This window comes from Coregonus lavaretus (genome assembly GCF_964263955.1).
Source record: "Coregonus lavaretus genome assembly, chromosome: 33".
In the NCBI taxonomy this organism is placed as follows: domain Eukaryota; kingdom Metazoa; phylum Chordata; class Actinopteri; order Salmoniformes; family Salmonidae; genus Coregonus; species Coregonus lavaretus.
In genome coordinates, this window is record NC_140020.1 from 35,384,170 (window position 1) to 35,411,719 (window position 27,550).

At 43.2% G+C, this 27,550-nt stretch overlaps 1 protein-coding gene across 1 annotated transcript in view; it reads right to left on the reverse strand.

The window, feature by feature from the left end:
* adgb (androglobin) overlaps positions 1 to 27,550 on the reverse strand; it is a gene marked incomplete at both ends in the record, with an annotated part of 103,495 nt that overhangs the window by 9,833 nt on the left and 66,112 nt on the right. The window contains 12 exons of the mRNA XM_084151415.1: positions 501 to 652; positions 4,658 to 4,769; positions 5,758 to 5,933; positions 13,838 to 14,004; positions 14,209 to 14,396; positions 16,970 to 17,123; positions 17,286 to 17,417; positions 20,754 to 20,847; positions 24,642 to 24,767; positions 24,852 to 24,996; positions 26,417 to 26,584; positions 27,326 to 27,440. Coding sequence (XP_084007541.1) covers positions 501 to 652; positions 4,658 to 4,769; positions 5,758 to 5,933; positions 13,838 to 14,004; positions 14,209 to 14,396; positions 16,970 to 17,123; positions 17,286 to 17,417; positions 20,754 to 20,847; positions 24,642 to 24,767; positions 24,852 to 24,996; positions 26,417 to 26,584; positions 27,326 to 27,440 — 1,729 coding nt within the window. The remainder of the gene's footprint in view (positions 1 to 500; positions 653 to 4,657; positions 4,770 to 5,757; positions 5,934 to 13,837; positions 14,005 to 14,208; positions 14,397 to 16,969; positions 17,124 to 17,285; positions 17,418 to 20,753; positions 20,848 to 24,641; positions 24,768 to 24,851; positions 24,997 to 26,416; positions 26,585 to 27,325; positions 27,441 to 27,550) is intronic.

The window sequence follows — 27,550 nt, forward strand, 5'->3', positions numbered from 1 at the left end:
GCTCTAGCGAGTCCTTGTGGCGGGCCAGGCGCATGCACGCTGACTTCGGTTGCCAGTTGTACGGTGTTTCCTCAGACACATTGGTGCGGCTGGCTTCCGGGTTAAGCGAGCAGTGTGTCAAGATGAGTCCGTACGGGAGTTGCAGCGATGGGACAAGACTGTAACTACCAATTGGATTTCATGAAAATTGGGGAGAAAAATTGGTTAAAAAATTCAATAAATAAAAATAAATATATACAGGGATGACAGGATCACTGGTCTGCTCTGTCATGAGATAATATAATACACTTATTAGGTTAGTCAGAGGCTTTTATCCAAAGCTACATGTAACAAAACCATTTAGTAGATGCACAACTAATACTTTGAATCCCAAAGAAACGAAGGAACAACTACTAAGTTATTATCAAGTAATGCCCATATTTTGCTTTATATTGTCTATGTAAACAGCGTAGGGTATAATAATCAGTGGTGGTCAGCTGTCAGTTTGCAGTGTTACCTACCGTTTCCATCCTGGAGCCAGGCTTGGCTGGGGGTTTGTCCTTGTCGCCTTTGCCCTTGCGACTGCCCTTGGGGGTGGATGACTTCTGGCCCTCGCTGCTCTGGGCGTCACCACTGACCGGAGTTGTCGGGTCTTCGTGCTTCTCCCCGTGCACTATGACCAAGGACCAATGAGAAAAGAGGTCAACGATCAGATGGTCAGTAGCAGGACAGGTACACGCACTGAACCTATCAATCAAATGTATTTGTATAGCTCTCATTACATTACAAATATATACAGTATGTCAAAAAAGCACTTAGCAATCCAAGCCTTATAGATACATTGGTATTCTAATAACTTCTTAGTCTTGATTATATTTTATATTTTAGTCACTTAGCAGACGCTCTTATCCAGAGCGACTTACAGGAGCAATTAGGGTTAAGTGCCTTACTTAAGGGCACATCGACAGATTTTTCACCTAGTCGGCTCGGGGATTAGAACCAGCGACTTTTCGGTTACTGGCACAACGCTCTTACCCACTAAGCTACATGCCGCATAGAGATTATGTGAGAGTATTCTGTGCATTATTCTGTGATAGTATTCTGTGCATTGTTCTGTGAGAGTAATCTGTGCATTGTGTATCTGACTTGTTTAGGTCTATATTCCTGTCAAGGTCTGATGCCTTCCTGCTGTTTATACAGTGGAATCACGACACATGGCAATGATCAAGCCATTCCAAACAACATTTCCACAAGGGAACGCCATTTGTGCAATACCATCATTGCTTAGAAAAACAACTGACATGCATTACCATTACTGCATGAAAGGGCAATAAATGACAAGCAATTCTCCAGCCATTAAAATTAAGCAAAATTGTGTTTTTAATCCAAAAGTATTATGACCAACGTAGTCATTCTCATTAGTCCGTTCACACTCAATTGAGTAAAGATTAAGCGTACAACACAACACCTGTCAGCGTGTGTAGGAGACAGAGTGTGTGCTAGATGGCACTGTTGCACTGTGTTTGCAACTACTACTGTAAATCAATGCAACACTACCACTGCTATTCTCCAAGTCCCCCTATTCCAATAGAAATGCTTGATAATCCCTCATTTTAACTGACAACCTGTAACATGTACTGAAGGGGTTGATAACTACAGAGCATGATGCTCACCTCACCAAGCCATTGTGATCACAACTCACCACTACCAATAACATTCTTGTCTAGTAAAAAATGCTGTTTTCACATTTAATAGAAGTCACTGTCTTGTCCACATCACAGACAATAATATCAAGGAAGTGAAACCATGGCAACGGCTAGCAGTGCTGCGCCACAGACCTAGCTTGGAAATCGCCCTGTACTACAGCGCATTCGGAAAGTATTCAGACCCCTTGACTTCTTCCACATTTTGTTACGTTACAGCCTTATTTTAAAATTGATTAAATTGTTTTTTTTTCATCAATCTACACAGAATACCCCATAATGACAAAGCAAAAACAGGTTTTTAAAAACATTTGCAAATTTATAAATAAAAAAATAAGTATTCAGACCCTTTACTCAGTACTTTGTTGAAGCACCTTTGGCAGCGATTAAAGCATTGAGTCTTCTTGGGTATGACGCTACAAGCTTGGCACACCGGTATTTGAGGAGTTTCTCCCATTCTTCTCTTAAGATCCTCTCAAGCTCTGTCAGATTGGATGGGGAGCGTCGCTGCACAGCTATTCTCAGGTCTCTCCAGAGATGTGCGATCGAGTTCAAGTCCGGGCTCTGGCTGGGCCACTCAAGGACATTCAGAGACTTGTCCCGAAGCCACTCCTGCGTTGTCTTGGCTGTGTGCTTAGGGTCGTTGTCCTGTTGGAAGGTGAACCTTCACCCCCAGTCTGAGGTCCAGAGCACTCTGGAGCAGGTTTTCATCAAGGATCTCTCTGTACTTTGCTTCGTTCATCTTTCCCTCGATCCTGACTAGTCTCCCAGTCCCTGGCACTGAAAAACATGCCCACAGCATGATGCTGCCACCACCATGCTTCACTGTAGGGATGGTGCCAGGTTTCCTCCAGACGTGACGCTTGGCATTCAGGCCAAAGAGTTCAATCTTGGTTTCATCAGACCAGAGAATCTTGTTTCTCGTGGTCTGAGAGTCTTTTAGGTGCCTTTGGCAAACTCCAAGCGGGCTGTCATGTGCCTTTTACTGAGGAGTGGCTTCCGTCTGGCCATTCTACCATAAAGACCTGATTGGTGGAGTGCTGCAGAGATGGTTGTCCTTCTGGAAGGTTCTCCCATCTCCACAGAGGAACTCTGGAGTTCTGTCAGAGTGACCATCCGGTACTTGGTCACCTCCCTGACCAAGGCCCTTCTCCCCCGATGGCTCAGTTTGGACGGACGGCCAGCTCTAGGAAGAGTCTTGGTGGTTCCAAACGTATTTCAGTTTTTTATTTTTAATATATTTGCAAAAAAATTCTATAAACCTGTTTTCGCTTTGTCATTATGGGGGATTTTATTTGATCAATTTTAGAATAAGGCTGTAACGTAACAAAATGTGGAAAAAGGGAAAGGGTCTGAACACTTTCCGAATGCAGTATGGAAGATTTATTTTTGTCTTTGGTATGTACACTTATATCTAACCTATATCCTAAAGAGACTATAAACCTTGCCCTCCTATAACTAAACATCAAGCAGCCCAGTTCCTAGTCATTTAACCAGGACCAAGTAAATGAAGAACCTGCTCAGTGTATTGAGGGCATGGCTGAGAGGCTTGAAAGGCCAGTAGCAGCTACATAGAGCTGTAACCATGATCTGTTCCCACACCACTGAGACACAGAGTTAAACTGGGCGAAATTAATTCACTTTCCTTCTGTCAATATATTTTTTACACTAACGACCAGCACTTTAAAACATTCTGTCATATCTAATAGACAAATAGGACTCTCTTTTCCTTTAGAATCAATACACACATACCGATAGGCATGAGAATTCAAGACTGCCTCAATGGACACTGACACACACGCACATATGTACAGAGAGAACCTTTATTCCGATTTTCTGCTGTGCAAACTGAATGGGTATAGGAGTTATTTTCCAGATTGCAAGATTGAGAAGACAAAAGGAATTCTAATATTATTAGGCAAGCAATTATCTTCAGGCAATCATGCAAATCTGACTGCACTCGCCTAGTCCCACCTCCCCCTCACCCCACCAATATCCATCCCTCAATTAATTTATCCCCTAAGAATTTTTTGCTTTTCTGAGTTTTAGTCAATTTTCTGTTTCTTCCCTTGCCCGTCTAATTTGTGCAGCATCCAAAGCCATCTGAGAGGCAGTAGCAATGACACGGGGTTATTGCCTCAATCAGAGGGGCCACAGGGCCTCCCAAATCACATCTAGTGATCTGCTAAAGCAGCTATATTCATCTGCCTTTCATTAGGGATGTGAATACAGCCCCATGGCTAGTCACAGGGCGAACAGACAGAGACCTGCCTGCCTGCTGCATATCTGGCACATTTCAGATGCAACATGCAAAACAATAAGCTCGGAAAACAAACACAGGGATGCGACATCCGATCAGGATTCAGAGGAGAACATTGGGGGCATCTGAAATGCAATATGCAATATGGAAATGTGATTACTAACCTCATGCATATTGGGGACATTATCTGAATTGCAATATGAATGAATTATGTGATTCCAACCCAAATATTCAGTATATTTTAAAGTGAAGTTGAAACCTGACCCAAAATAACCCCAATATCTCTTTGGGATAATAGCCTATTGCTTCAGACTGCAGAGTAGTGTACCTGACCACTGATTGGGTGAAGTGAGGTGACCAGAGTGGACAAAGTGTGTCACTGGCTAGTGAGTAACTGTCCGAGACAGAAGAGAGGAGTCAAACTTTTTTTGGGGGTCTGAGACTAAATTCAAGAACTCAGTACATGTCATATCCCCCTTCATGTCATTCACTCGCGCAGATTACAAACAAATTTGTCGGTTGGGACTTGTGAATCATCGGATGGCCTTTCTGAATGTCTGTGCAGAAGATAATATTATAATTCTGAGCCTCTTATTGGCAGCTGGGCTCACTCTTTGGCAGGATTGTGGGTATTGTGCATTTGTGATTTGTTGGTGTGTTCTCTAGGGGTCCGGCTGAAGGGGATTGTGCGTCTATGATTGGCTGGTGTGAGTACCTTTCATCTCGTTCCTCTCCAGGTCCCTGAGCGTACGGACAAAGGCCATCTGAGAGTTGTCGAGAGCCCAGCTCTTATGCAACACCTCCGCCACCACTATGTACTTATGGCCCTGAGAGAACGAGAGACAACAGTCAACAACAACAAAAACAACAACACACACACAAACAAGTACACCTCTGCCTGCCCTGCACTATATACATGACCTTCAAATTCAGGCAATACAGTCAACAATAACAGTAATAGCATTTCCGTCTGAGATGAGAGAGAAATAGAGAAAAACATCATAACAACAACACAACCACCACAGAGAAATATCAGCAGCACCTAAGCCACTGTCAGTGATACAGTATGTACTGAACGACCCTAAGAGAGACAGTCAAAGAGATACAGACACAGTAAACATCACATTTAGTTAGTTGTTCCTTTGTGATCATTTAGATACATGTATAATATAGTTCTAACAGTATGCTGTTTAGAGTGGTGTAAAAGCAGTTTGCCAGTGAGCATCAATATGTTGGTGTAGGGGCAAGCAGCATCTTGATCATTGACTGGGGCACCAAGCCACTATAATACTGATCGATACCTCTTCATTCTGATCTGTCGCACCTGAACATCACTACATCAGATCAGAGGTTCGCTAATAGCTCATTACCATTGATGCTACAGGGTTGTTTTTGTTGTTGTTGTTTGATGTAACAGAGTTGAGAGAATGCTCAATAATCTGCCTCTGAAGAGAGGTTTCACCCAAAGACAGCGATGTCCATTGGAAGGGTACAATGTGACTCAGATAACCAGTAACTGAGTGTGTGAACCAAACTATCCCATACTGTCTGTTTGACTGTAACATGGGAGCCTGTGAGGTCTGGCGGCAAACTCAGTAGCAACTCATAAATCATGTGGAAATCAGAGCCTCCCTTATAGGTAGAGCGATACGAGAGCAAAAGATAACAAAACAACTCGCCAATTCTTCTGTATCTTCACTCCTCATCAAACTCTTTCCTTCTTCCTTCCCCTCCTCCATAGTGTGTGTGTGTGTGTGTGACAGCATAATCTATCATATAGGCGATGGTTGAAAGGTGAGCTGTCAGCGTTGATACCATAGTCTCCATGGGTGGCTGGGTCTGGGTGTGAGGCTGGTTCTGGGTCTGGTCGGTCAGGGGGGGAGTCTCCGTGGCCATGCCCTCCTGGCCCCCTCCTCCCTGGGTAGAGCCTGTCACTCTGGCCTCTTCCTGGCTCTGCTTTCCATCTGCCTGGGGGGGTCCGCAGGAGGCGGCTGTGACACGCAAAACACAATATGGATTTTCATAGAAGTTCCAATTCCAAAAAACTAAATAAGAATAAAAATAAAAATGTCAGAAAAATGCTTTAGACCTTTCAGACAGATGAACGTAAGTGGAAACATAGATTGAGAGAGCAGTCTTGGAGTGTCAGGGTTTTTGCCTGTCTGTGTGTCAGAGTATTTTAGTGACAATGACAATCGGTCAAACCAGCCAAAATGCTTATCTTAGTCTCAAATCTTGACACATCTACCTTTGAGGGGAGTCGACCTGGTTATTTCACAGCATTATACACTGTAACGGAAAACTGTCATGTATACGGTAATTTGGGGTATTCTTCACAGTAAAAATTGTACTCTGAAATGTTTTACTGCAGTATACTGTAAATGATGGTGCATTGTGTGAAAATGTTGTGGACAGGGAAAGCATTGCTGTATTTCGAATGGTACTGTAATTCCACCCCACAGAATACAGTACCGTACCGTACTTTTGGAGCGCCAAAAACCTTTTGACCACTAGTAGGTGCATGGTATTGTTGTTTCTGGCTCATTAACATATGTGGAGGCGTGCTTTGTAAGAGGCTATATTAGTTACACGAATGAGTGAGGTTGCTGTAACAATTGAACTTACAATTTAACATGTAAAGGGGACAGATTGGAGTGGCTGCAAGTCTTGAACCTTCAATGGTTGAGCATTTTGCCATGTGCCTTTTGGTCTGTTTTGCCCTGTAGTCACAGTTTGGATGACTTTCTTATGGCCTCTAGAAGTGCAAGTGATATAAAACACAAAATATTCATGCTGTATTGTGTAAAAACTTTACCTAGCATCCAACCTGTTTTACCAATCCCTTGTAATTACAGTAAAATACATCCATTCATCCATCTATTCAATAATTAATTCCGATTATCGTAGCATTTACTTTTTTACAGTATAATACAGTCAATTTTACGGTATTGTACTGTGTGTCATTACACAGTACTTGATGCCGTATGTATATTACAGTATGAAATACAGAATTTTCCTTTCCACTGAGCATGCCTGTTACTGTCAAATTCACGGCAACCCCTTTACAGCGAACATACTCAAATGTTTATATGCAGGTTAGATGGAATATCTAGTCCTCAGTTTTACTTCTCTATCATTTGTCCCCAAGCCAACTCACTAATAACGAATTACGCAACTCTGAGAGACTCTTAGCCCCTTGCCCAACCCTACAGGGGACATTCACCCTAAATGGTTGTTTACTCTCCCCTCACTATAGTTTAAGTAGCAGAAAACAGCATTGCATGATAAATGTTGTGCCTTCCGGACTGGATCTGATTGCGATTGACAGGTTGGCTGCAGGCCTGGCTGATAGACTATTCATTGATTCAGGGCATGTTTAAAGGCTGACAGACAGACAGGCAGACAGGCAGACAGGCGGACAGACAGACGGACATCACCATGGCGTGATGCTGCTGCTGTGTTCACAGTGTGGCAGAGAGAGAGAGAGAAAGGCTGGCACTGCAGAATATGAGCAGTCACCATTACACTGAAAACAAATGGGTAATGTCATAGACTCGCAAAAACAGAATACCTTACCCTCCCCTACGTATGTATTTGGACAGTGATGCTAAAATGTTAAATGTGTCTCTATACTCCAGCATTTTGGATTCAAGATCAATTGTTTCATATGAGGTGACAGTACAGAATGTCACCTTTTACTTGAGGGTATTTCCATACATATTTTATATACAGTTTAGAAATGAAAGCACTTTATAGATCTAGTCCCCCCCATTTGAAGATGTCATAAGATGTATTTGGACAAATGTCACTTATAGTGTACCAAAGTAGTCAAAAGTTTAGTAGTTGGTCCCATATTCCTAGCACGCAATGACTACATTAAGCTTGTGACGCTACAAACTCATTGGATGCATTTGTTTTAGTTGTGTTTTGGGTTGATGACTGGAGTAATTTTCTTTCTAAGTGAGTAGATGAGATGTTTCTGAAAGTTACAGAGGCTACAACAAAGCATGCTAACCTCTACTTACTTTGTCCTTCTGTAACTTTCTCACTCATCATCATTCATGATTCATTCATGATTATCCATAATCATGGTAGCATCCACATTCATGTAGAAATGTACCCAAACATCTTCTATTATTTTAACATTAAAAGTGACTCCAAAATGACACAATACATTATTCACAATTCACTTCTTATTGGACAAAACATAATCCGAAACACAACCAACACAAGCTGTAAATGCCTCCAACAAGTTTGTAGAGTCACAAGCTTCATGTAGTCATTGTGTGCAAGGAATATGGGACCAAATACTACACTTTTGACTACTTTAACCCTCATCCTAACAACATATTTTACATACATGGATCACCAACTGGTGTCATTTTGACCCCAAGAAGAAACTATTGGAAAAGCAACAATCATAGCAAAATATGATTGTTGCTTAATTCTTAATTCTTATCAAAACATCATAAGACATATAAATAATGTTTTCTGAAATACAAACTACCAAAACAGCCTGGTATTTTAGCAAAATTACTGTTAATTTGCATATAAATATAAATGTGTCTCTTAAATAACGTGCAGCTTTTTTTTTACAAAGTACAACCAACGTAAGTACTAAAAAGCAGATTTACCATCACTTGACTGTAGTATCATTTCGTTTTTAGAATTTTTAAGTGTCATATTGATGTGGTAAATACGACTGTCATTTAAAGGGGCGGTACACAATGACCAAGAATATAGCTTAGTTTTTGTTATTTACTTACCCCACAACCAGCATTAGCATCACTGCTAGTGAAACAATGGGAGTGATAGGGCTTATGGCAGTATGCTTTAATAAGCATACTCATATCCTCAAAATCACTTCAAACCAAATGTTATAGCAACCCAAATACCATTACATGTTGCACATTTAGAATATTGGAGGATATTATAGGAATTCTGGTTTTTACAATGTACAATTCTGGAATACACATCAATATGTGAACATTTAGAGGGTAGCTGGTTTCTGTACTACAGTTCTACCAAGTATTCATACCACTGGCAAGCTTTTATGAACTGTTTTGACTGCAACTAAGCATCTATGTAAAGTAATTTAGATTTTCTACACGGTCATACCTAGTTATAAACAGTTACAACCATAGGTGAGTACATAAGGTGCTCCATCTTTACAGGTGATCTGTCTATCTGGTTAAAATCACTGATACAGGTCCCCCTCCACCCTCTGAGGATATGTACTGTATATCTTATAAGTTAAGAGAAACCTGGATTCAAATAAACACTTTTTTAGATTTGCCCTAGAATAACTACCTTCGGAGAATGCACACCAATACAGCTTTCAGAGTGTATCTGAGTTCTGTACTGCAGTTCTATTAAGTATGTATACCATTGGCAGATTTCTTTATGCACAAAAATAAGGTACTTTTTTTTTTTTTTTTACACAGTCATACAATACGTGGTATAGAAAAGTACAATCTTAGGAGAGTATATGGGGTGCTATATCTTGGCAGACGATCTGTCTATATGGCCAAAATCGCTGATACAGGTCCCCCTCCACCCTCTGGTGGTATGGATAACTTGTAATTATGTCTCCAGAGAAAACTAGATTAAAATAAAGGTCCTATTTATCAAATTACTATAGGCGGAATTAGGTGTTTTTGGCTGGGGTCAAATCTTTATAATTTTTTTGTCGCACAGTTCTCTCAAAATAAAAGTACTGGTCGCACAGCATTTGGTCGCACTTTAGAGCCCTGGGTCTAAATTACCCCAAAGTCCATAATGATACAGAAACACGAAACAATTATTTATATTTGTTAAGAACAAGTTGATAGACAGAGTCATGAAAAATAGGAAGAATTGAATAAACCACATTTGGGCTATGATAACAAATATACCTCTGGGTCAAAATGACCCCAGTCAGTAGTATGAGGTTTTTCTATTATTTCACTTTTTCTTCTCTGCATTGTTGGGAAGAGCCCGTAAGTAAGCATTTCACTGTTAGTCTACACCTGTTGTTTACGAAGCATGTGACAAATAAAATGTGATTTGATGAGGGTTAAAATGCTATAAGTGAAATGTGTCCAAATACTTCAATCTTCAAATGGGGGTCTAGATACAGTATATGAAGTGCTTTCATTTATATTTGGTAAATCAGATATGTATTTTAAAAAATACTGTATATACAGCCAAATTTACAATTTTAGCATCACTGTCCAAATACATACAGTGCATTCGGAAAGTATTCAGACCCCTTGACTTTTTCCACATTTTGTTACGTTAATGCCTTATTCTAAAATTGATACAATAATTTTTTTCCTCATCAATCTACACACAACACCCCATAATGACTGTTTTTTAGAAATTGTAAAAATAAAACACGGAAATATCACATTTACATAAGTATTCAGACCCTTTACTCAGTACTTTGTTGAGGCACCTTTGGCAGCGATTACAGCCTTGAGTCTTCTTGGGTATGACGCTACAAGCTTGTGGAGTTTCTGCCATTCTTCTCTGCAGATCCTCTCAAGCTCTGTCAGGTTGGATGGGGAGCATCGCTGCACAGCTATTTTCAGGTCTCTCCAGAGATGATCGATCGGGTTCAAGTCCGGGCTCTGGCTCGGCCACTCAAGGACATTCAGAGACTTGTCCCGAAGCCACTCCTGCATTGTCATGGCTGTGTGCTTAGGGTCATTGTCCTGTTGGAAGCTGAACCTTCGCCCCAGTCTGAGATCCAGAGTAGGTTTTCATCAAGGATCTCTCTGTACTTTGCTCCGTTCATCTTTCCCTCGATTCTGACTAGTCTCCCTGCCACTGAAAAACATAACTATAATAATAATAAACATCCCCACAGCATGATGCTGCCACCACCATGCTTCACCGTAGGGATGGTGCTAGGTTTCCTCCAGATGTGACGCTTGGAATTCAGGCCAACGAGTTCAATCTTGGTGTCATCAGACCAGAGAATCTTTTTTCTCATGGTCTGAGAGTCCTTTAGGTGCCTTTGGCAAACTCCAAGCAGGCAGTCATGTTCATTTTACTGAGGAGTGGCTTCCGTCTGGCCACTCTACCATAAAGGCCTGATTGGTGGAGTGCTGCAGAGATGGTTGTCCTTCTGGAAGGTTCTCCCATCTCTACAGATGAACTCTGGAGCTCTGTCAGAGTTACCATCGGGTTCTTGGTCACCTCCCTGACCAAGGCCCTTCCCCCCCCGATTGCTCAGTTTGGCTGGGCGGCCAGCTGTAGGAAGAGTCTTGGTGGTTCCAAACTTCTTTCATTTCAGAATGATGGAGGCCACGGTGGTCTTGGGGACCTTCAATGCTGCAGACATTTTTTGGTACCCTTCCCCAGATCTGTGCCTCGACACTATCCTGTCTCGGAGCACTACGGACAATTCCTTCGACCTCATGGCTTGGTTTTTGCTCTGACATGCAGTGTCAACTGTGGGACCTTATATAGACCAGTGTGTACCTTTCCAAATCATGTCCAATCAATTGAATTTACCACAGGTGGACTCCAATTAAGTTGTAGAAACAGCTCAAGGATGATCAATGGAAACAGGATGCACCTGAGCTCAACTTCGAGTCTCATAGCAAAGGGTGCAAATACTTATATAAATAAGGTATTTTGGTTATTTATTTGTAAAATAAAAAAATGTAATGAATTTTAGAATAAGGCTGTAACGTAACAAAATGTGGAAAAAGTAAAGGGGTCTGAATACATTCCGAATGCATTGTATGTAGACGGGAGTGTATATCGTCATCTACAGTATCTGCAACAAACATGGCAGTATCGGCGTGTGTGTGTGTTTGTGTGTGTGTGTGCGCAAGGGAGGGAGGCTGGCCCTGGCCATCAGAAAGTCACTACTCTAGGGTGACACTTGCCTGGTGTGAGGCTAGGGACAGCACGATTCAGACTGTGACCATGATGTACTGTACACACTGTGTATAAGGTTGGCTGTGAGAGCTGGCAGATATCTCTTTAAAACGATAGGTACATCACAGTATATGGGTCTTTCTATAAACTAGGGTACCAGTGAGGATTTCCTACACTGGACAACTTGTTACAGCTGTTGATAAATCATTGATAATCTGCAAAATACAAATCATGTCACTAAATTAAGGTATAAGGGGGGATCATAGCTACTGTATATTCAATAAAATGCACAAGTTGATTTAAAACCTATGTTTAAACCTTTATCATGGTTGGCGTTTTGACGGATTGGTTCAAAATTGTGTGACATCAAATATTACTTTTCTGTCCTTGCATTTATGGCACTTGAACCCTGTAAAAATCCTGAATCTATCTGTCTGACAGTTTTTTGTATAGAGATCTCAGAAATGCAGTGTAACTACATAACATTTTGTGTCTCCATATGTTACGGGGTGAAAACAGTTTTCATGGGCACACAAATCCAAAATGATGTATGCGATTGCGAAATCGAATGCTTCTAACCGAAAGAGTCACCTTGATACTTAAAACCTAAATCGATACTATCATTAACGTGGTTCTTCAATAATTATGCATAATACATGTTGGATGAGCATTTGGTGTCTAGCTGATTAGTTATGGTGAGACATTTTCACACATCATCATCTGATCCAGGAAGGAATTTTCCGAATGACAGTCAAGTGATGAACAGCTGTTGTGCAACAAAAGCCCAAGTGCTGGAAAAAAGGTGTTCGCAAAGAATATTTTGGTGTCTCATTTGTTACGCCGGTTAAGACAGTTGTGCCTGGATCCACATAGTGAATTGATGTTGACCATCGGTTGTTGTCTGCTTGATTTACAGAAGGGTGCGTTAGATTTAACAGAGAAAGCATCAAGGTAATGAGTTCATGTTTTCATGGTTTTGTGCCTCGGATTGGACACAGAGTCTACTGTGCGCAATTGTGTAGGACAGACTATTGCGCAACACCCAACACTATTCCTGTTCATTATTCTGGATATAATGACAACAAATGACATAGCCTAGTGGGCTTATTCACATTATGATCTGGTAATGAAATAACATGACAAATACATTTTGTTTTCCATGTTACAACTGCAATTTTAAACAATACAAGGGTAGTCCCGTGTAGCTCAGTTGGTAGAGCATGGTGCTTGCAACGCCAGGGATGTGGGTTCGATTCCCACGGGGGACAAGTATGAAAATGTATGCACTCACTAACTGTAAGTCGCTCTGGATAAGAGCGTCTGCTAAATTATTTAAATGTAAATGCTTGAAGTAGCCTACTTGAATATGAAAATCTATGTAATTATTGTAGCCAATTTATAAGTTCTCCTGCTCCCTTATAATTATCTGAGATTTCATTTTTGATCTGTTTTTGTGAGAGATGTGGCTACTTTTGTTTGTTTCCCGCCGTTTCAATTGAAGAGTGTTGCGCTACTCTGCTACGGTAAAACCACATGCGGTTATTATGATGATGACAATATCTAACGTTGGCTTCAACTTGGCTTTCCATACAAATCCTTCCATTAAAAAAGGAACCTGGTTTTCGGTCACTGAAAGTCCTTGAATTTGACTTGCCAATGTCTGTATGAACCCTGCTTAAAGGATGTACACTACCAGTCAAAAGTTTGGACACACCTACTCAGTGAAGTGTTTTTCTTTATTTTTTTAAACTATTTTCTACATTGTAGAATAATAGTGAAGACATCAAAACTATGAAATAACACATATGGAATCATGTAGTAACCAAAAAAGGGTTAAACAAATCAAAATATATTTTATATTTGAGATTCTTCAAATAGCCACCCTTTACCTTGATGACAGCTTTGCACACTCTTGGCATTCTCTCAACCAACTTCATGAGGTAGTCACCTGAAAACACAATGACTCCTCTAAGAAGCACTTTTTGTATTTTCTTCCATCCGACCTTAAAACATTGTTACTCACAGTTGTTAGGATGGAACTGGAATACCGGGATGAGCACATGGCCTTTCCCAGTGTTACTGGCCACCACTTCCTCATGGTCCAGGACGGAGAGGCGGATGTGAACATCCGGTTTGGACGTCTGGAACTGGACCGTACCGGCGTGGTCCGCGGTCACCTTCACAGAATACCTGTCGTAATATACAGAGTTTATTATTGGTAGTGCCAGGAGGTTTTCCTAACCATGTGATCTGACCAGGAACGACTAAGCCCTCAATCAATTATATGTGATCAATTATGAATTCCTGATTAATCATATAACTGATTACAATTAAATGAGGCACCTTCCAACCTAAGTACGTATGTTTTACCCTGTCATTATTCCGTTATGCTACCTGCAGATGACGTTCCTGTCATTGGGAATGTAGTAATCCTGGAATTCCTTCACAGAGAAGTTGTTGAGAGGAGTCTCTCGTGCCAGACAAGGAAGTGGATCATGTGAGCCAATCAGACGCATCCTCCACTTGGCACCCACAAGGGGTGTGTCAGGTGTGTGGGCCTCCGCCACAAAGGTGTATCCATGCTACAGGGAGGTGGTTATGAGGCATGAGGGTCAGTTTCTCACACACACACAAATACATGCACACCCACACACATATACTGTACCTACCTATCACACAATAACACAATCATAGAGCCACATTCCCACACTGTAAATCACAAAAACCTGATTAGTTTTTTATATACACATACATATTAAGTTTACATACACCTTAGACAAATACATTTAAACTCCATATTTCACAATTCCTGACATATAATCCTAGTAAAAATTCCCTGTCTTCTGTCAGTTAGGATCACCACTTTATTTTAAGAATGTGAAATGTCAGAATAATAGTAGAGAGAATGATTTATTTCAGCTTTTATTTCTTTCATCACATTCCCATTGGGTAAGAAGTTTACATACACTCAATTAGTATGTGGTAGCATTGCCTTTAAATTGTTTAACTTGGGTCAAACGTTTCGGGTAGCCTTCCACAAACTTCCCACAATAAATTGGGTGAATTTTGGCCCATTCCTCCTGACAGAGCTGGTGTAACTGAGTCAAGTTTGTAGGCCTCCTTACTCGCACATGCTTTTTCAGTTCTGCCAACAAATTTTCTATAGGGTTGAGGTCAGGGCTTTGTGATGGCCACTCCAATACCTTGACATTGTTGTCCTTAAGCCATTTTGCCACAACTTTGGAAGTATGCTTGGGGTCATTGTCCATTTGGAAGACCATTTGCGACCAAGCTTTAACTTCCTGACTGATGTCTTGAGATGTTGCTTCAATATATCCACATAATTTTCCTTCCTCATGATGCCATCTATTTTGTGAAGTGCACCAGTCCCTCCTGCAGCAAGGCACCCCCACAGCATGATGTAACCCCCTTTTTCCTCCAAACATAACAATGGTCATTATGGCCAAACAGTTCTATTTTTGTTTCATCAGACCAGAGGACATTTCTCCAAAAAGTACAATCTTTGTCCCCATGTGCAGTTGCAAACCGTAGTCTGGCTTTTTTATGGCGGTTTTGGAGCAGTGGCTTCTTCCTTGCTGAGCGGCCTTTCAGGTTATGTCGATATAGGACTTGCTTTACTGTGGATATAGATACTTTTCTACCCGTTTCCTCCAGCATCTTCACAAGGTCCTTTGCTGTTGTTCTGGGATTGATTTGCACTTTTCACACCAAAGTACGTTCATCTCTAGGAGACAGAACGCGTCTCCTTCCTGAGCGGTATGATGGCTGCGTGGTCCCATGGTATTTATAGCTGCATACTATTGTTTGTACAGATGAACGTGGTACAGTGGCGCAGTGGTCTAAGGCACTGTGCCACTAGAGATCCTGGTTCGAATCCAGGCTCTGCTGTAGCCGGCCGCAACCGGGAGACCAATGGGGCGGCGCACAATTGGCCCAGCGTCGTCCAGGGAAGGGAAGGGAATGGCCGGCAGGGAGGTAGCTCAGTTGGTAGAGCATGGCGTTTGCAACGCCAGGGTTGTGGGTTCGATTCCTATGGGATATGAAAATAAAAAAGAATAATGTATGCACTAACTGTAAGTCGCTCTGGATAAGAGCGTCTGCTAAATGATGTAAAATGTAAAAAATGTACCTTCAGGCGTTTGGAAATTGCTCCCAAGGATGAACCACACTTGTAGAGGTCTACATCTTTTTTTCTGAGGTCTTGGCTGATTTCTTTTCATTTTCCCATGATGTCAAGCAAAGAGGCACTGAGTTTGAAGGTAGGCCTTGAAATACATCCACAGGTACACCTCCAATTATATAATAATAATATAATATGCCATTTAGCAGACGCTTTTATCCAAAGCGACTTACAGTCATGCGTGCATACATTTTCTTTTATGTATGGGTGGTCCCAAATTATGTCAATTAGCCTATCAGAAGCTTCTAAAGCCATGACATCATTTTCTGGAGTTTTCCAAGCTGTTTAAAGGCACAGTCAACTTAGTGTATGTAAACATCTGACCCACTGGAATTGTGATACAGTGAATTATAAGTGAAATAATCTGTCTGTAAACAATTGTTGGAAAAATTACTTGTGTAATGCACAAAGTAGATGTCCTAACCGACTTGCCAAAACTATAGTTTGTTAACAAGACATTTGTAGAGTGTTTGAAAAACTAGTTTTAATGACTCCAACCTAAGTGTATGAAAACTTCCGACTTCAACTGTATATACTGTATTCTATACTATTCTACTGTATCTTGGTCTTTGCCGCTCTGACATTGCTCATCCATATATTTATTTATATATTCTTAATTCCATTGCTTTACTTAGATTTGTGTGTATTGGGTATATGTTGTGAAATTGTTAGATATTACTTGTTAGATATTACTGCACTGTCGGAGCTAGAAACACAAGCATTTCGCTACACCCACAGTAACATCTCCTAAACACGTGTATGTGACCAATAAATGTGATTTGATTTGAATGCTTGGTAAGACATTTGTGGAGTGGTTGAAAAACGAGTTTTAATGACTCCAACCTAGGTGTATGTAAACTTCTGACTTCAACTGTATATGCGTTTCTATGTACAGTATAATATACAGTATGTGTTTGTTTTAGTGAGAGGTTCTAGTTTGTTAAACGTTGAGACCTGGTTGTGTTTGTAGACGTGGGGCTCTACTCTCTGGAAGACCCTGGGTAGCTCCTCTCCTGTGTTGTTGTCTATGACGTGGAGCAGACAGGAGGAGACTGGGGAGTAGACCTTAGCCACCAGCAGCATGTCTTTAGGCACCACGAACACCTCTCTGGAACACACACACAGTACTCACAATGAAGCTTTACTATCACATACAAAACACTAACAATGGAGGATCATGGAGAGTGTTAGCAAAACATTTTACATTCATGTATGACATGATTCAGTGCTTTATCCGTGTGTTGTGTGTGTATGTGTGTGTGTTTTCTACCTGAAGACCAGTAGCCAGGAGTTGGCCAGTTCAGGCAGAGGGACAGAGTAGTCAGTGTATGTGATTCTGGTCCACTCATCCTCCTGACAGGGGTACAGTTCAGCTGTCCTCTCATCGTTACTGAAGATGTACCTAGACAATAGAGATACAACAACCATGACTATCAGGAAAAAGAGATGCTGCATATGGGGGTCCACTCCAATACTGCATGAACAAAGGACGAGATCAGGGGCCGGATGTATGAAGCATCTCAGAATAGGAGTGCTGATCTAGGATCAGGTCCCCCCCCTGTCCATCTTATCTTATTCAGTGTAATCTAAAAAGTGAAACTGATCCTAAATCACCAGTCCTACTCTGAGACACTTGATACATGCTGCCCTAAAACTCCTGAGAGGGCTGAGAGTTACTGTATGACACTGTAACCTCACTTTGTCAACTTCACTCAAAGAGTTTGGAGTTGACAAAGATAGGGTTTATCTGTGTTTGGTGAGACGAGCACACAGGAGGCTATGAGTGAGTAAGAGTTACAAGGTGTGGACACGGACACACATCATGTTAGAAGTGGAGGATGATTATTGATTTGTACCAGGGCGACCCAGTGCCTTCAGACTGTACATTCCCTATCTGGATCCTGTCACTGGGCTCAACAGACTGGGGAAAAAATCACAGAGAGAGGGACACACAGAGAATGAGGGGTTAAACAGAATGAGGCAGATACATTTGGCCAGAATTCCCTCAGATATGACACTGAACTAACAGGCATAATCAATGTGTGAAAGAGGTCATGTGCGTAATCAGTTCCTTATGAGCTCTCTAGAAGAATACAGTTACATTTATTAGTTACAATAATGTATTACCATTGTTATATTTCTTCATCACACCAACCTGGTCATTTTATTTAAGCGCGGTATACTATGGGGAGCTTCTCTTTGGGTTACAAAGCTAAGGAGTGTGAAAACACTTCACAGCTCGGACTCAGTCCTGGGGGCTTCCATTGATCAGTGAGATCTGACTTACACACAAACAAACACACGCACGGACACACACGCGCACGCACGTGCGCGCACACACACACATGCGCGCGTGCACGGACACACACACACACACACACACACACACACACACACAAACACCCCTCACCCAGTGGATCATTCAGAAGACTCAGCGAACCGATTGGAGCAGAGAGAGGATAAACAGCAGATGGTACCACCAGGAGACGATAGAACACAATGTGGAAAACTGCTCCCCTCCCCTCTACCATGAGGCTGAGCCACGGCTATAGGACTCACTGAGGAGGACAGGGACAGACTCTGGGCATGCATGGAAAGAGGCTAAATGAATTGCTTCCATGGCACACAATGCACCTAGCTGGCACAGTGTCACAACAGTGTGCCAAGCCATATTGTTGTACGTACCCAACAATGGATGGCGCTTTGGTAACGGAAAACTGTAAATTATACGGTCATTTTGGGTGTTTTACTGGAGGATCTGACTCTGTAAATTATGGTGCATTGTGGGAAAATGTTACGGGCGGGGAAATAATTGCTGTATTTTGAATGGTACTGTAATTACACGCAACAGAATACATTTACATTTTTTGTCATTTAGCAGACGCTCTTATCCAGAGCGACTTACAGGAGCAATTAGGGTTAAGTGCCTTGCTCAAGGGCACACCGACAGATACAGTACCGTACCGTATCTTTGGAGCGCCAAAAACCTTTTGACCACTAGTGGGTGCATGGTATTGTTGTTTCTGGCTCATTAACATATTTTGAGGCGTGACTTGTAAGAGGCTATATTTGTTGCACCTGTGAGTGAGAATGCTGCACCAATTTAACTATCTGGTTCTAGTGCCCCATGTCATTTTGGCAGGCAGGTCTTTCAAGATTGACGTCAAAATTGGACGTCTATCCATGTCCCGAAGACAACGGGAAATGCTTTCAAAACCGGCCACTACGGGCAACAGTGAGCGCTATTACCATCAAGCAGGCTTGGGTAAGGGATCAGAATCCCTGCGTGTTCCACAGTGATTTTTTGGGGGGAGTTTTAACCTCATCCCAAACCTTAATGCTTACCTTAACCATTTGGAATGAGTGCCTAAACATAATGTTTTAACCCTATCCCAAACCTTAACCCTTACCTTAAAGAGATACTTCGAGATTTTGGCAATGAGGCCCTTTATCTACTTCCCCAGAGTCAGATGAACTTGTGGATACCATTTTTATGTCTCTGCGTGTAGTTTGAAGAAAGTTGCTAACTAGCGCTAGTGCAATTGCTAACCAGCGTTAGTGCAATGACTTCAAGTCTATGAGTAACGTTAATGACTGCAAGTCTATGGGTATCTGCTAGCATGATAGCAGATACCCATAGACTTGCAATCATTGCATTGACGCTAGTTAGCATTGGCTCGCGAAACTACCTCTAACTTCCTTCAAACTGGACACAGAGACATAAAAATAGTATCCACGAGTTCATCTGACTCTGGGAAAGTAGATAAAGATAAAGGGGTCCCCTGTAGCTCATTTGGTAGAGCATGGCGCTTGCAACGCCAGGGTTGTGGGTTCGTTTCCCACGGGGGGCCAGTATGAAGATGTATGCACTCACTAACTGTAAGTCGCTCTGGATAAGAGTGTCTGCTAAATGATTCAAATGTAAAAATGTAATGAAGGGCCTCATTGACAAAATCCCTTTATTCGGGAAACTTAACCCGTAACTTAGAAAATTGACATTTGAGAAATGGAACGATATAGAGCAGCAGGAGCAACAGAAACACTTCAAAATTTGACGTTTGGAGCAACTTCGAAATTTGACGTTTGGACCAACTTCAAACTTTGACGTTTGGACCAACTTCAAACTTTGACGTTTGGAGAAAGTGGATGGACGTCTAATTCTGCAGTGAGACCGTGAGTCTGTTTTGCCCTGTAGTTGCTGTCAGTTGGATGCCTTTGTTAAGGCCTCTAGAAGTGCAAGTGATTTAAAACACCAAATATTCATTAATACACTGTAATGTGTAAACACCTAGCAGCCAACTTGCTTGAACCAATCCCTTGTAATTACAGTAAAATACTGTGAAATACAAACTCCTCCCCTCAATGAATTTAATGCATTTATCCATTCATTCATTAATTCATTCCGATTACGGCAGCATACTTTATTACAGTATAATACAGTCAATTTTACGTTATTGTACTGTATGTCATTACGCAGTACTTGCTTCGATACCGTATTTATATTACAGAAGGTGTACCGTAATATGAAATACAGAATTTGTCTTGCCACCAAGCTCCCTGTAAGCTACTGTCAAATTCACAGTGAGCCCTTTACAGTGTAGGGAAGAAAACACAAGTATGCAGTGTGTTGGCTAAATGAGATGTGTCATGTTTGCGTGTGCTGTGTGAGATTGGGTTTTTGTGTTGTGTGCTCTGCTGTGAATGTGTGTGATGTTGAGCTAGCTGATTAATAATTTACCTCAATAAAGACACTGCATGTTTCTCTGCATCCGATTCCACACTAGCCCACATCTCCTGAAGTGTCTTTGAGGCACTGAGATTCTCCTTTGTGCCTAGATAATACATATACACACACACCACACACACTCAGTTAAGTAGTAGCAGACATACATAAAAGATGAAAGACATTCACCTTGAAGCCAAAGACATGAACACATTGTTATAAAACTTGACTTAGTTGAAGGTAAAAAGATGAGGGAGAGTGCCAGATGCATTTTTGTATAAAAATTGTGACGGAAGTGAAAAAACACTTCAAATTCACTCATCTCCAACCCTGTTACACTAGCCCTGTACTGGAGAAATTCATAAAAGATGTAATACTTCATACTGTATCTCCTGCCACTGAGGGGTAGGGGTGTGTGTGTGTGTGTGTGTGTCTCCGTGCAAGCCTGTGTGACAGAGTCGAGGGACGTCTCAATGACAGGCGTTTCTCATCTTCTCCAAATCAACAGAGCCATTATGGGGCTGGGCTCTGGTTTGGGAGATGAAAAAGTAATCTTGTAGAGAGACGGCTGTTTGTGACAGACAGGGCATCTGAGGTAGTTAATGCTAAAAACGGACAGAGTGGCCTCTAATGAGCCTGAGACATCAGTTGTTGATGTCAGACGAAAAAATGAGGGGCCAATTCATTATTTTTCAAATGTGTTCCTAAAGTGCTTTGAGGCATGCAGTGGGTTTAAAATGTAAGGCTTGGTAATACACAGACTGGAATCGTCATCGTTTTAAATATAGTATCTAGGTATTGGGGGGGAGGGGGGGCTCTATACCAAAACAAATGAGTTTCTTGAACAACCAGTGTGTAGTACCAGTGATGGAATCTGTGTGTGTTGTCCTAATGACAAGTCAAGGAGTGTAGTGTATCAGGGAGAGGGGAGTTTGGTGAGTACTGGAATCCGATGTCTCATGTCTCTGCTCCTGGCCTCACTATTGTGTTCTGACAGGCTGGACAGGACAGAGTAACCCTCAAGCCCTGGCAATAAATAGAGTCTGTTCATGTCGCTCACCTAAAAAACGCCCTCCCTCCTTCTATCCCTTTCTCTCTCCCTCTCTCTAGCTCTCCATCCTCCTCTATCCCCCCTCGCTACACTTTCCCTCAACTCGTAAACATGTCACAACAGAGCTGTTTGGATGTTCGACGGGGTGCAGGTGGGTGGGTCGATGTGTGTGTGTGTATGAATGTATGTGTGTGTTGTCCCCCCCCCACCACCACCACACCTGTCAGGGTGTATTAGTGAGAGTGGCAGACTCATAATAAGTCGCTATCTCAGCCCAGAGTCCCAAAGATAGGGCACAGGGCTAACTCTCGGCAGAGAGAGAGAGAGAGAGAGAATAATAAGATGGCATCGATGGATAAGGTCGACATCTTATGTACTCCAACCCGATTTATTTTTTATTTTTTAGTGTTTATCCATAATTTCTTTGTACAGAAAGCTCACACCTATGACCGCCGAGTACTTTTCAATTACGAATTGACAGCTACTAACTTCAACCTCGATTTCAGCTCCTACTTCAACTCAGCTTTTCCCTTGTTTACACCGGACCCTACTCCATTGTTCGGGCTACCGAAGCGCTGCAAGCAAAGACGAGGGAGGAGTGCTGGAGTATTTGTTAGACTGGCACTCCCCTCCATTTTACTGACAAATGTCCAGTCACTTGAGAACAAGATGGATGAGCTCTGTTCGAGAGATTCCTACCAACGGGATGTGAAAAGCTAATAAGTAATATTCTATGCTTTTCAGAAACTTGGCTGACAGGCGATATGGACATAATACTCAAGGGTTTCTCCATGCTTCGTCGCGACCGGAAAGCGGACTCGGGTAAAACCAAAAGGGGGAGGTGTGCCTCTTTGTGAACAACATCTGGTGCGCTGCTTCCAGTGTGAAGGAACTCTCAAGCTTTTGCTCACCTGAACTAGAATACCTCATGGTAAATTGCATACCTTTTTATCTACCAATAGAGTTTATCTGTAATCATCACTGCTGCCTACATCCTACCACAAAACGAGAATGGAACCAAGCAGGCACTCAACGAGCGGTACCGGGCCATAAACAAACAAGAAAACGCTCACCCAGAGGAAGCGTTTCTAGTGGGCGGAGACTTTAATGCCTGAAATGTGGTTTATCCCACCTTTACCAACACGTCTCCTGTGCCACAAGAGGCTCTGGACCACTTTTACTCTTAGAACAGAAATGAAGGCCTCCCATCGCCCTCCCTTCGGCAAATCATATCTTGACTCCATCCTCCTGCTTCCTGTTTACAAGCAAAAACTCAAACAGGACGTACCAGAGACGCGCTCAGTATGGAAGTGGTCTGATGAAGCAGACGCTAAGCTACAAGACTGCTGCTTCGCTAGCACAGACCAGAGTATGTTCAGGGATTTATCCGATAACATTGAGGAGTTTACCACATCAGTCATGGGTTTCATCAATAAGTGCATCGACGATGTCGTCCCCACAGTGACTGTACGTATGTACCCTAACCAAAAGCCATGGATTACAGCTTTCAATGAACGGGACAAGGACATGGATGATTACAAGAAAGCCTGCTATGACCCCGACGAGCCATCAAACATGAAAAAGGTCAATATCGGACTAATATTGAATCCTACTACACCGGTTCCGATGCTCGTCCGATGTGGTAGGGTTTGCAGACTATTACAAAATCTCCCAGATGAGCTGAATGCCTTCTATGCTCGCTTCGAGGCAAACAACACTGAACCAGACATGAGATCCCCTGCTGTCCCGGACGACTGTGTGATCTCGCTCTCCATGGCCGATGTGAGTAAGACTTTTAAATAGGTTAACACTCGCAAGGTCGCTGGGCCAGACGGAATACCAGGGCGCATTCTCAGAGTATGCGCAGACCAGCTGTCAAGTGTCTTCACAGAATTTCCAACATCTCCTTGTCCCAGTCTGTAATCCAAACATGTTTCAAGCAGACCACCATTGTCCCTGTTCCTAAGAACCAACCTAAACGACTATCGTCCCGTAGCACTCACATTTGTAACCAAGCAATGCTTTGAAAGGCTGGTCACATCAACACCATCATCACAGACACCCTGGACCCACTCCAATTTTCATACCGCCTCAACAGATCCACAGATGACGCAATCTCTATTGCACTCCACACTGCTCTCTCCCACCTGGAGGAATACCTATGTGAGAATGCTGTGCACTGACTACAGCTCAGCATTCAACAACATAGTCCCCTCCAAGCTCAACACCAAGCTCGGGACACTCGGACTGAACACCTCCCCTGCAACTGGATCCTGGACTTTCTGATGGCCGCCCCCAGGTGGTAAGGGCAGGTAACAACACATCTGCCATGCTGACCCTCAACACCGGGGCCCCTCAGGGGTGTGTGCTTAGTCCCCTCCTGTACTCCCTGTTCACCCAAGACTGTGTGGCCATGCATCACTCTAACACCATCATCCAGCTATAGTAAATAATTTATCTAATTGTGCTCTGATTGTACCTTGTAAAATTGTCCCTGAGGCCATTGGAAAATTGAATTGAATAACATTGAGAAGTTTGATTGTGAGTGTGAGGCCGTATTAACTCATTATTACCTGGTTTAGTAGCATTGCGGATGAGGACATTATTAACCCATTATTACCTGGTTTAGTAGCGTTGAGGATGAGGACAGTATTAACCCATGATTAGTTGGTTTAGTAGCGTTGAGGATGAGGACAGTATTAACCCATTATTACCTGGTTTAGTAGCGTTGAGGATGAGGACAGTATTAACCCATTATTACCTGGTTTAGTAGCATTGAGGATGAGGACAGTATTAACCCATTATCTGGTTTAGTAGCATTGAGGATGAGGACAGTCTTAACCCATTATTACCTGGTTTAGTAGCATTGAGGATCTCGCGGACTAGATGTCCCTTAAAGCCGGCCTGGAGGATCCTGACTGCCTGGATTTCCTGCTCTGTGGGCTTCCTGCTGCCCCAACCCTCTGGTGCCTCACAATCTGTACAACACACAATGATACACACAATGCTTACACATACACTCACATTCTTGGAGAAAAATAAATACACACACACACCTGTACCTGTATCTGTGGGGGATGGTCCCCTTGTCTCGTTTGTGCAGAGCGAGGGGTCGTTGGTGAGGGCCTGGACAGCAAACAGCTCCTCTGCTGACAGCTTCCTGTCCAGAGCAACGCAGATCATGTGATACACTGCTTCATTAAACACCTGCACAGACAGGAGTCGGGGAGGTCAGTGCGTGCACCGAGAGAGTGTGAGTGTGAGTGTGTGTGTGTGTGTGTGTGTGTGTGTGTGTGTGTGTGTGCAGGGCCGGCTTACCGACCGGGCACGCAGGGCACGTGCCCTGGGGTCCCCGACCTCCAGGGGACCCCCAACCAAAAAGGAGGTTGTGGGCCCCCCAAATAGCATATGAAGTTTCAAGTTATATTAGTACGGGATACACACGGTATACACCTTCCAACAAAATGCTTACTTGCAGGTTCCTTCTCAACAATGCAACAACAATAAGAAATTATCAAATATAAGAATACGAACATAAAGTAAATGGCTACATTTATTGTGTGTGTGTGTGTGTGTGTGTGTGTGTGTGTGTGTGTGTGTGTGGATGTCTTTGTGGATGTCTGTGTGGGTGAGTGCATGTGTGCTAAGGTGCGGAAAATCAGAGCAGGTGGTCAGTCCAGTTCAAGAGTTCAGCAGTCTGATGACTTGTAGATAGAAACAGTCTCTGAGCCTGTTGGTGTCAGACCTCATGCTCCGATATCGTCTGCCCGACCGTAACGGAGTGAAAAGCTCATGGCTGAGGTGTGTGGGGTCCTTGATGATGCTGCAGGCACCGTTTCGAGTAGATGTCCTGGATGGGTGGGAGCACAGTCCCAGTGATGTACTGGGCCATCTTCACCACCCGCTGGAGGGCTTTGCGGTCGTGGACGGAGCAATTCCCGTACCAGGCCGTGATGCAACTGGTCAGGATGCTCTCGATGGTGTAGCGGTAGTATTTGGAGAGGAACTGGGGGTGGCATGCCACATTTTTTCAGCCGTCTTAGGAAGTATAGACACTGCTGTGCCCTCTTGACAAGAGTGGTGGTGTTGTTGGTCCATGACAAATCCTTGGTGATGTGGACGCCGAGGAGCTTAAAACCTGTGACTCTTTCTACTGCAGTCCCGTTGATGCGGATCGGAGCATGTTAACTCCTCTGCTTCCTGAAGTCAACAATCAACTCCTTTATTTTGCTGACGTTGAGGGAGAGGTTGTTGTCCTGGCACCACAATGCCAGTTCACTTACCTCCTCCCTATAGGCTGACTTGTCGTTTTTGGTTATCAGGCCTACAACCCTGTCAAAATGTGTTGAATAGCAGGAAATTCGCTTTAAAATTGCATTATTTTCTCTCAGCCTCATAGCATAATGGAAGAATAGCATGAGAGGAGCTATAAAACAGAACATGTTTCTCTGCGCCTCATGTAGAAAAGGCAGGAAGTTAGCTGTTTTCCTAAAAAGAAACTCGGAGGTAGGTGCCCCGGGACCCCAAATGTGGTAGTCCAGCCCTGAGTGTGTGTGTTTGTGTGTGTGTGTGTGTGTCCAGTGTTAGTGTCAGTGTGCGTGTGTATGTGTATGTGTGTGTGTCCTACCCTCTGGTGGTCTCGCAGCCCTCCGACGGTGCTGAGCTGAGCTGGACAGTGGGCGTCCCCCAGAGCCCCGGAGGCTGCTGGGAGCTCCAGCTCGTCTGAGAAGGAGCTGACCACTCTGCCCAGGAGCCTCAGAATAGACAGAGCTTGCTCACAAAAACGCACACTCTCCTGGAGGTGGGGAGGAGAGGGAGGAAGGAAGGGAAAGGAGGGGGTGGGGGTAAGGACACATGAGGTGAAAGTGGAGACTCAAAGACAAACAGAGAAAATGCTCCTCGGTTCTGTCCATTCCTTCTGCTTATTTACCGCATCCCATGGAGAAGAGTTATCAAACACACTTCTTGTGCAAATACTGCCTCACTAGTCATTTTTCAACTGCCTGAGTCTGCATGTGGCATGAATAAGTCAACATGTTCACACAGTCTTGGCTCTATAAGAGAAAGTCCCTGTAGCCTGAGCAGCCACAGTACACTGCCTGCCTGCTTGAGCATCTAACCTCTCCTCCCTCCCCTCCTCTCCCCTCCTCTCCCCTCCTCTCCTCTCCTCTTCTCCCCTCCCCTCCCCTCCGGCTTTTGGTGTATCGTGACCAGCATCAGCTTTCCGTGACGGACAGAGGGAGAAACAAGAGAGAGAGAAGGGGAGAGAGAGAGAGCAAAAGAGAGGAGGGGAGAGAGAGAAAGACTAGAGCAGAGAGAGATCTCTGACCCACTGTAGGCCTGAGTGCAGAGTGGATATCATCCTTAACATCAGACGCGCATCCGAGAGGAAGAGGAGAGGTAAGAAGAGGAGGATGAGGAGGTATCCCCATGCCTGAGTGGGCGTATAAACAGAAGGTGAGGAGAAACCAAGTGGCTATTATGGTATGGCTGTCTGCTGGCGTTTCCATGGTGACGGTGGTGTCCTCTAACTTACCTTGTCGAGGTGAGGCATGACGGTCTCCTCGTCTCCGAAGACGAAGGGTGCCATGCTGTACAGGTGGACGTGGTAGCCCAGAGGCGCCCTCGTGTGGATGCACAGGACATGACGCCTAGGGCAGGGGAGGAGAATGAGAGAGTAGAGAATGGAGGGATAGAGAAGCGGTGAGTGAGAGGAAAGAGAGCGGGATCAGATTAGCCCTAACATTCTGTGAAAGCAACC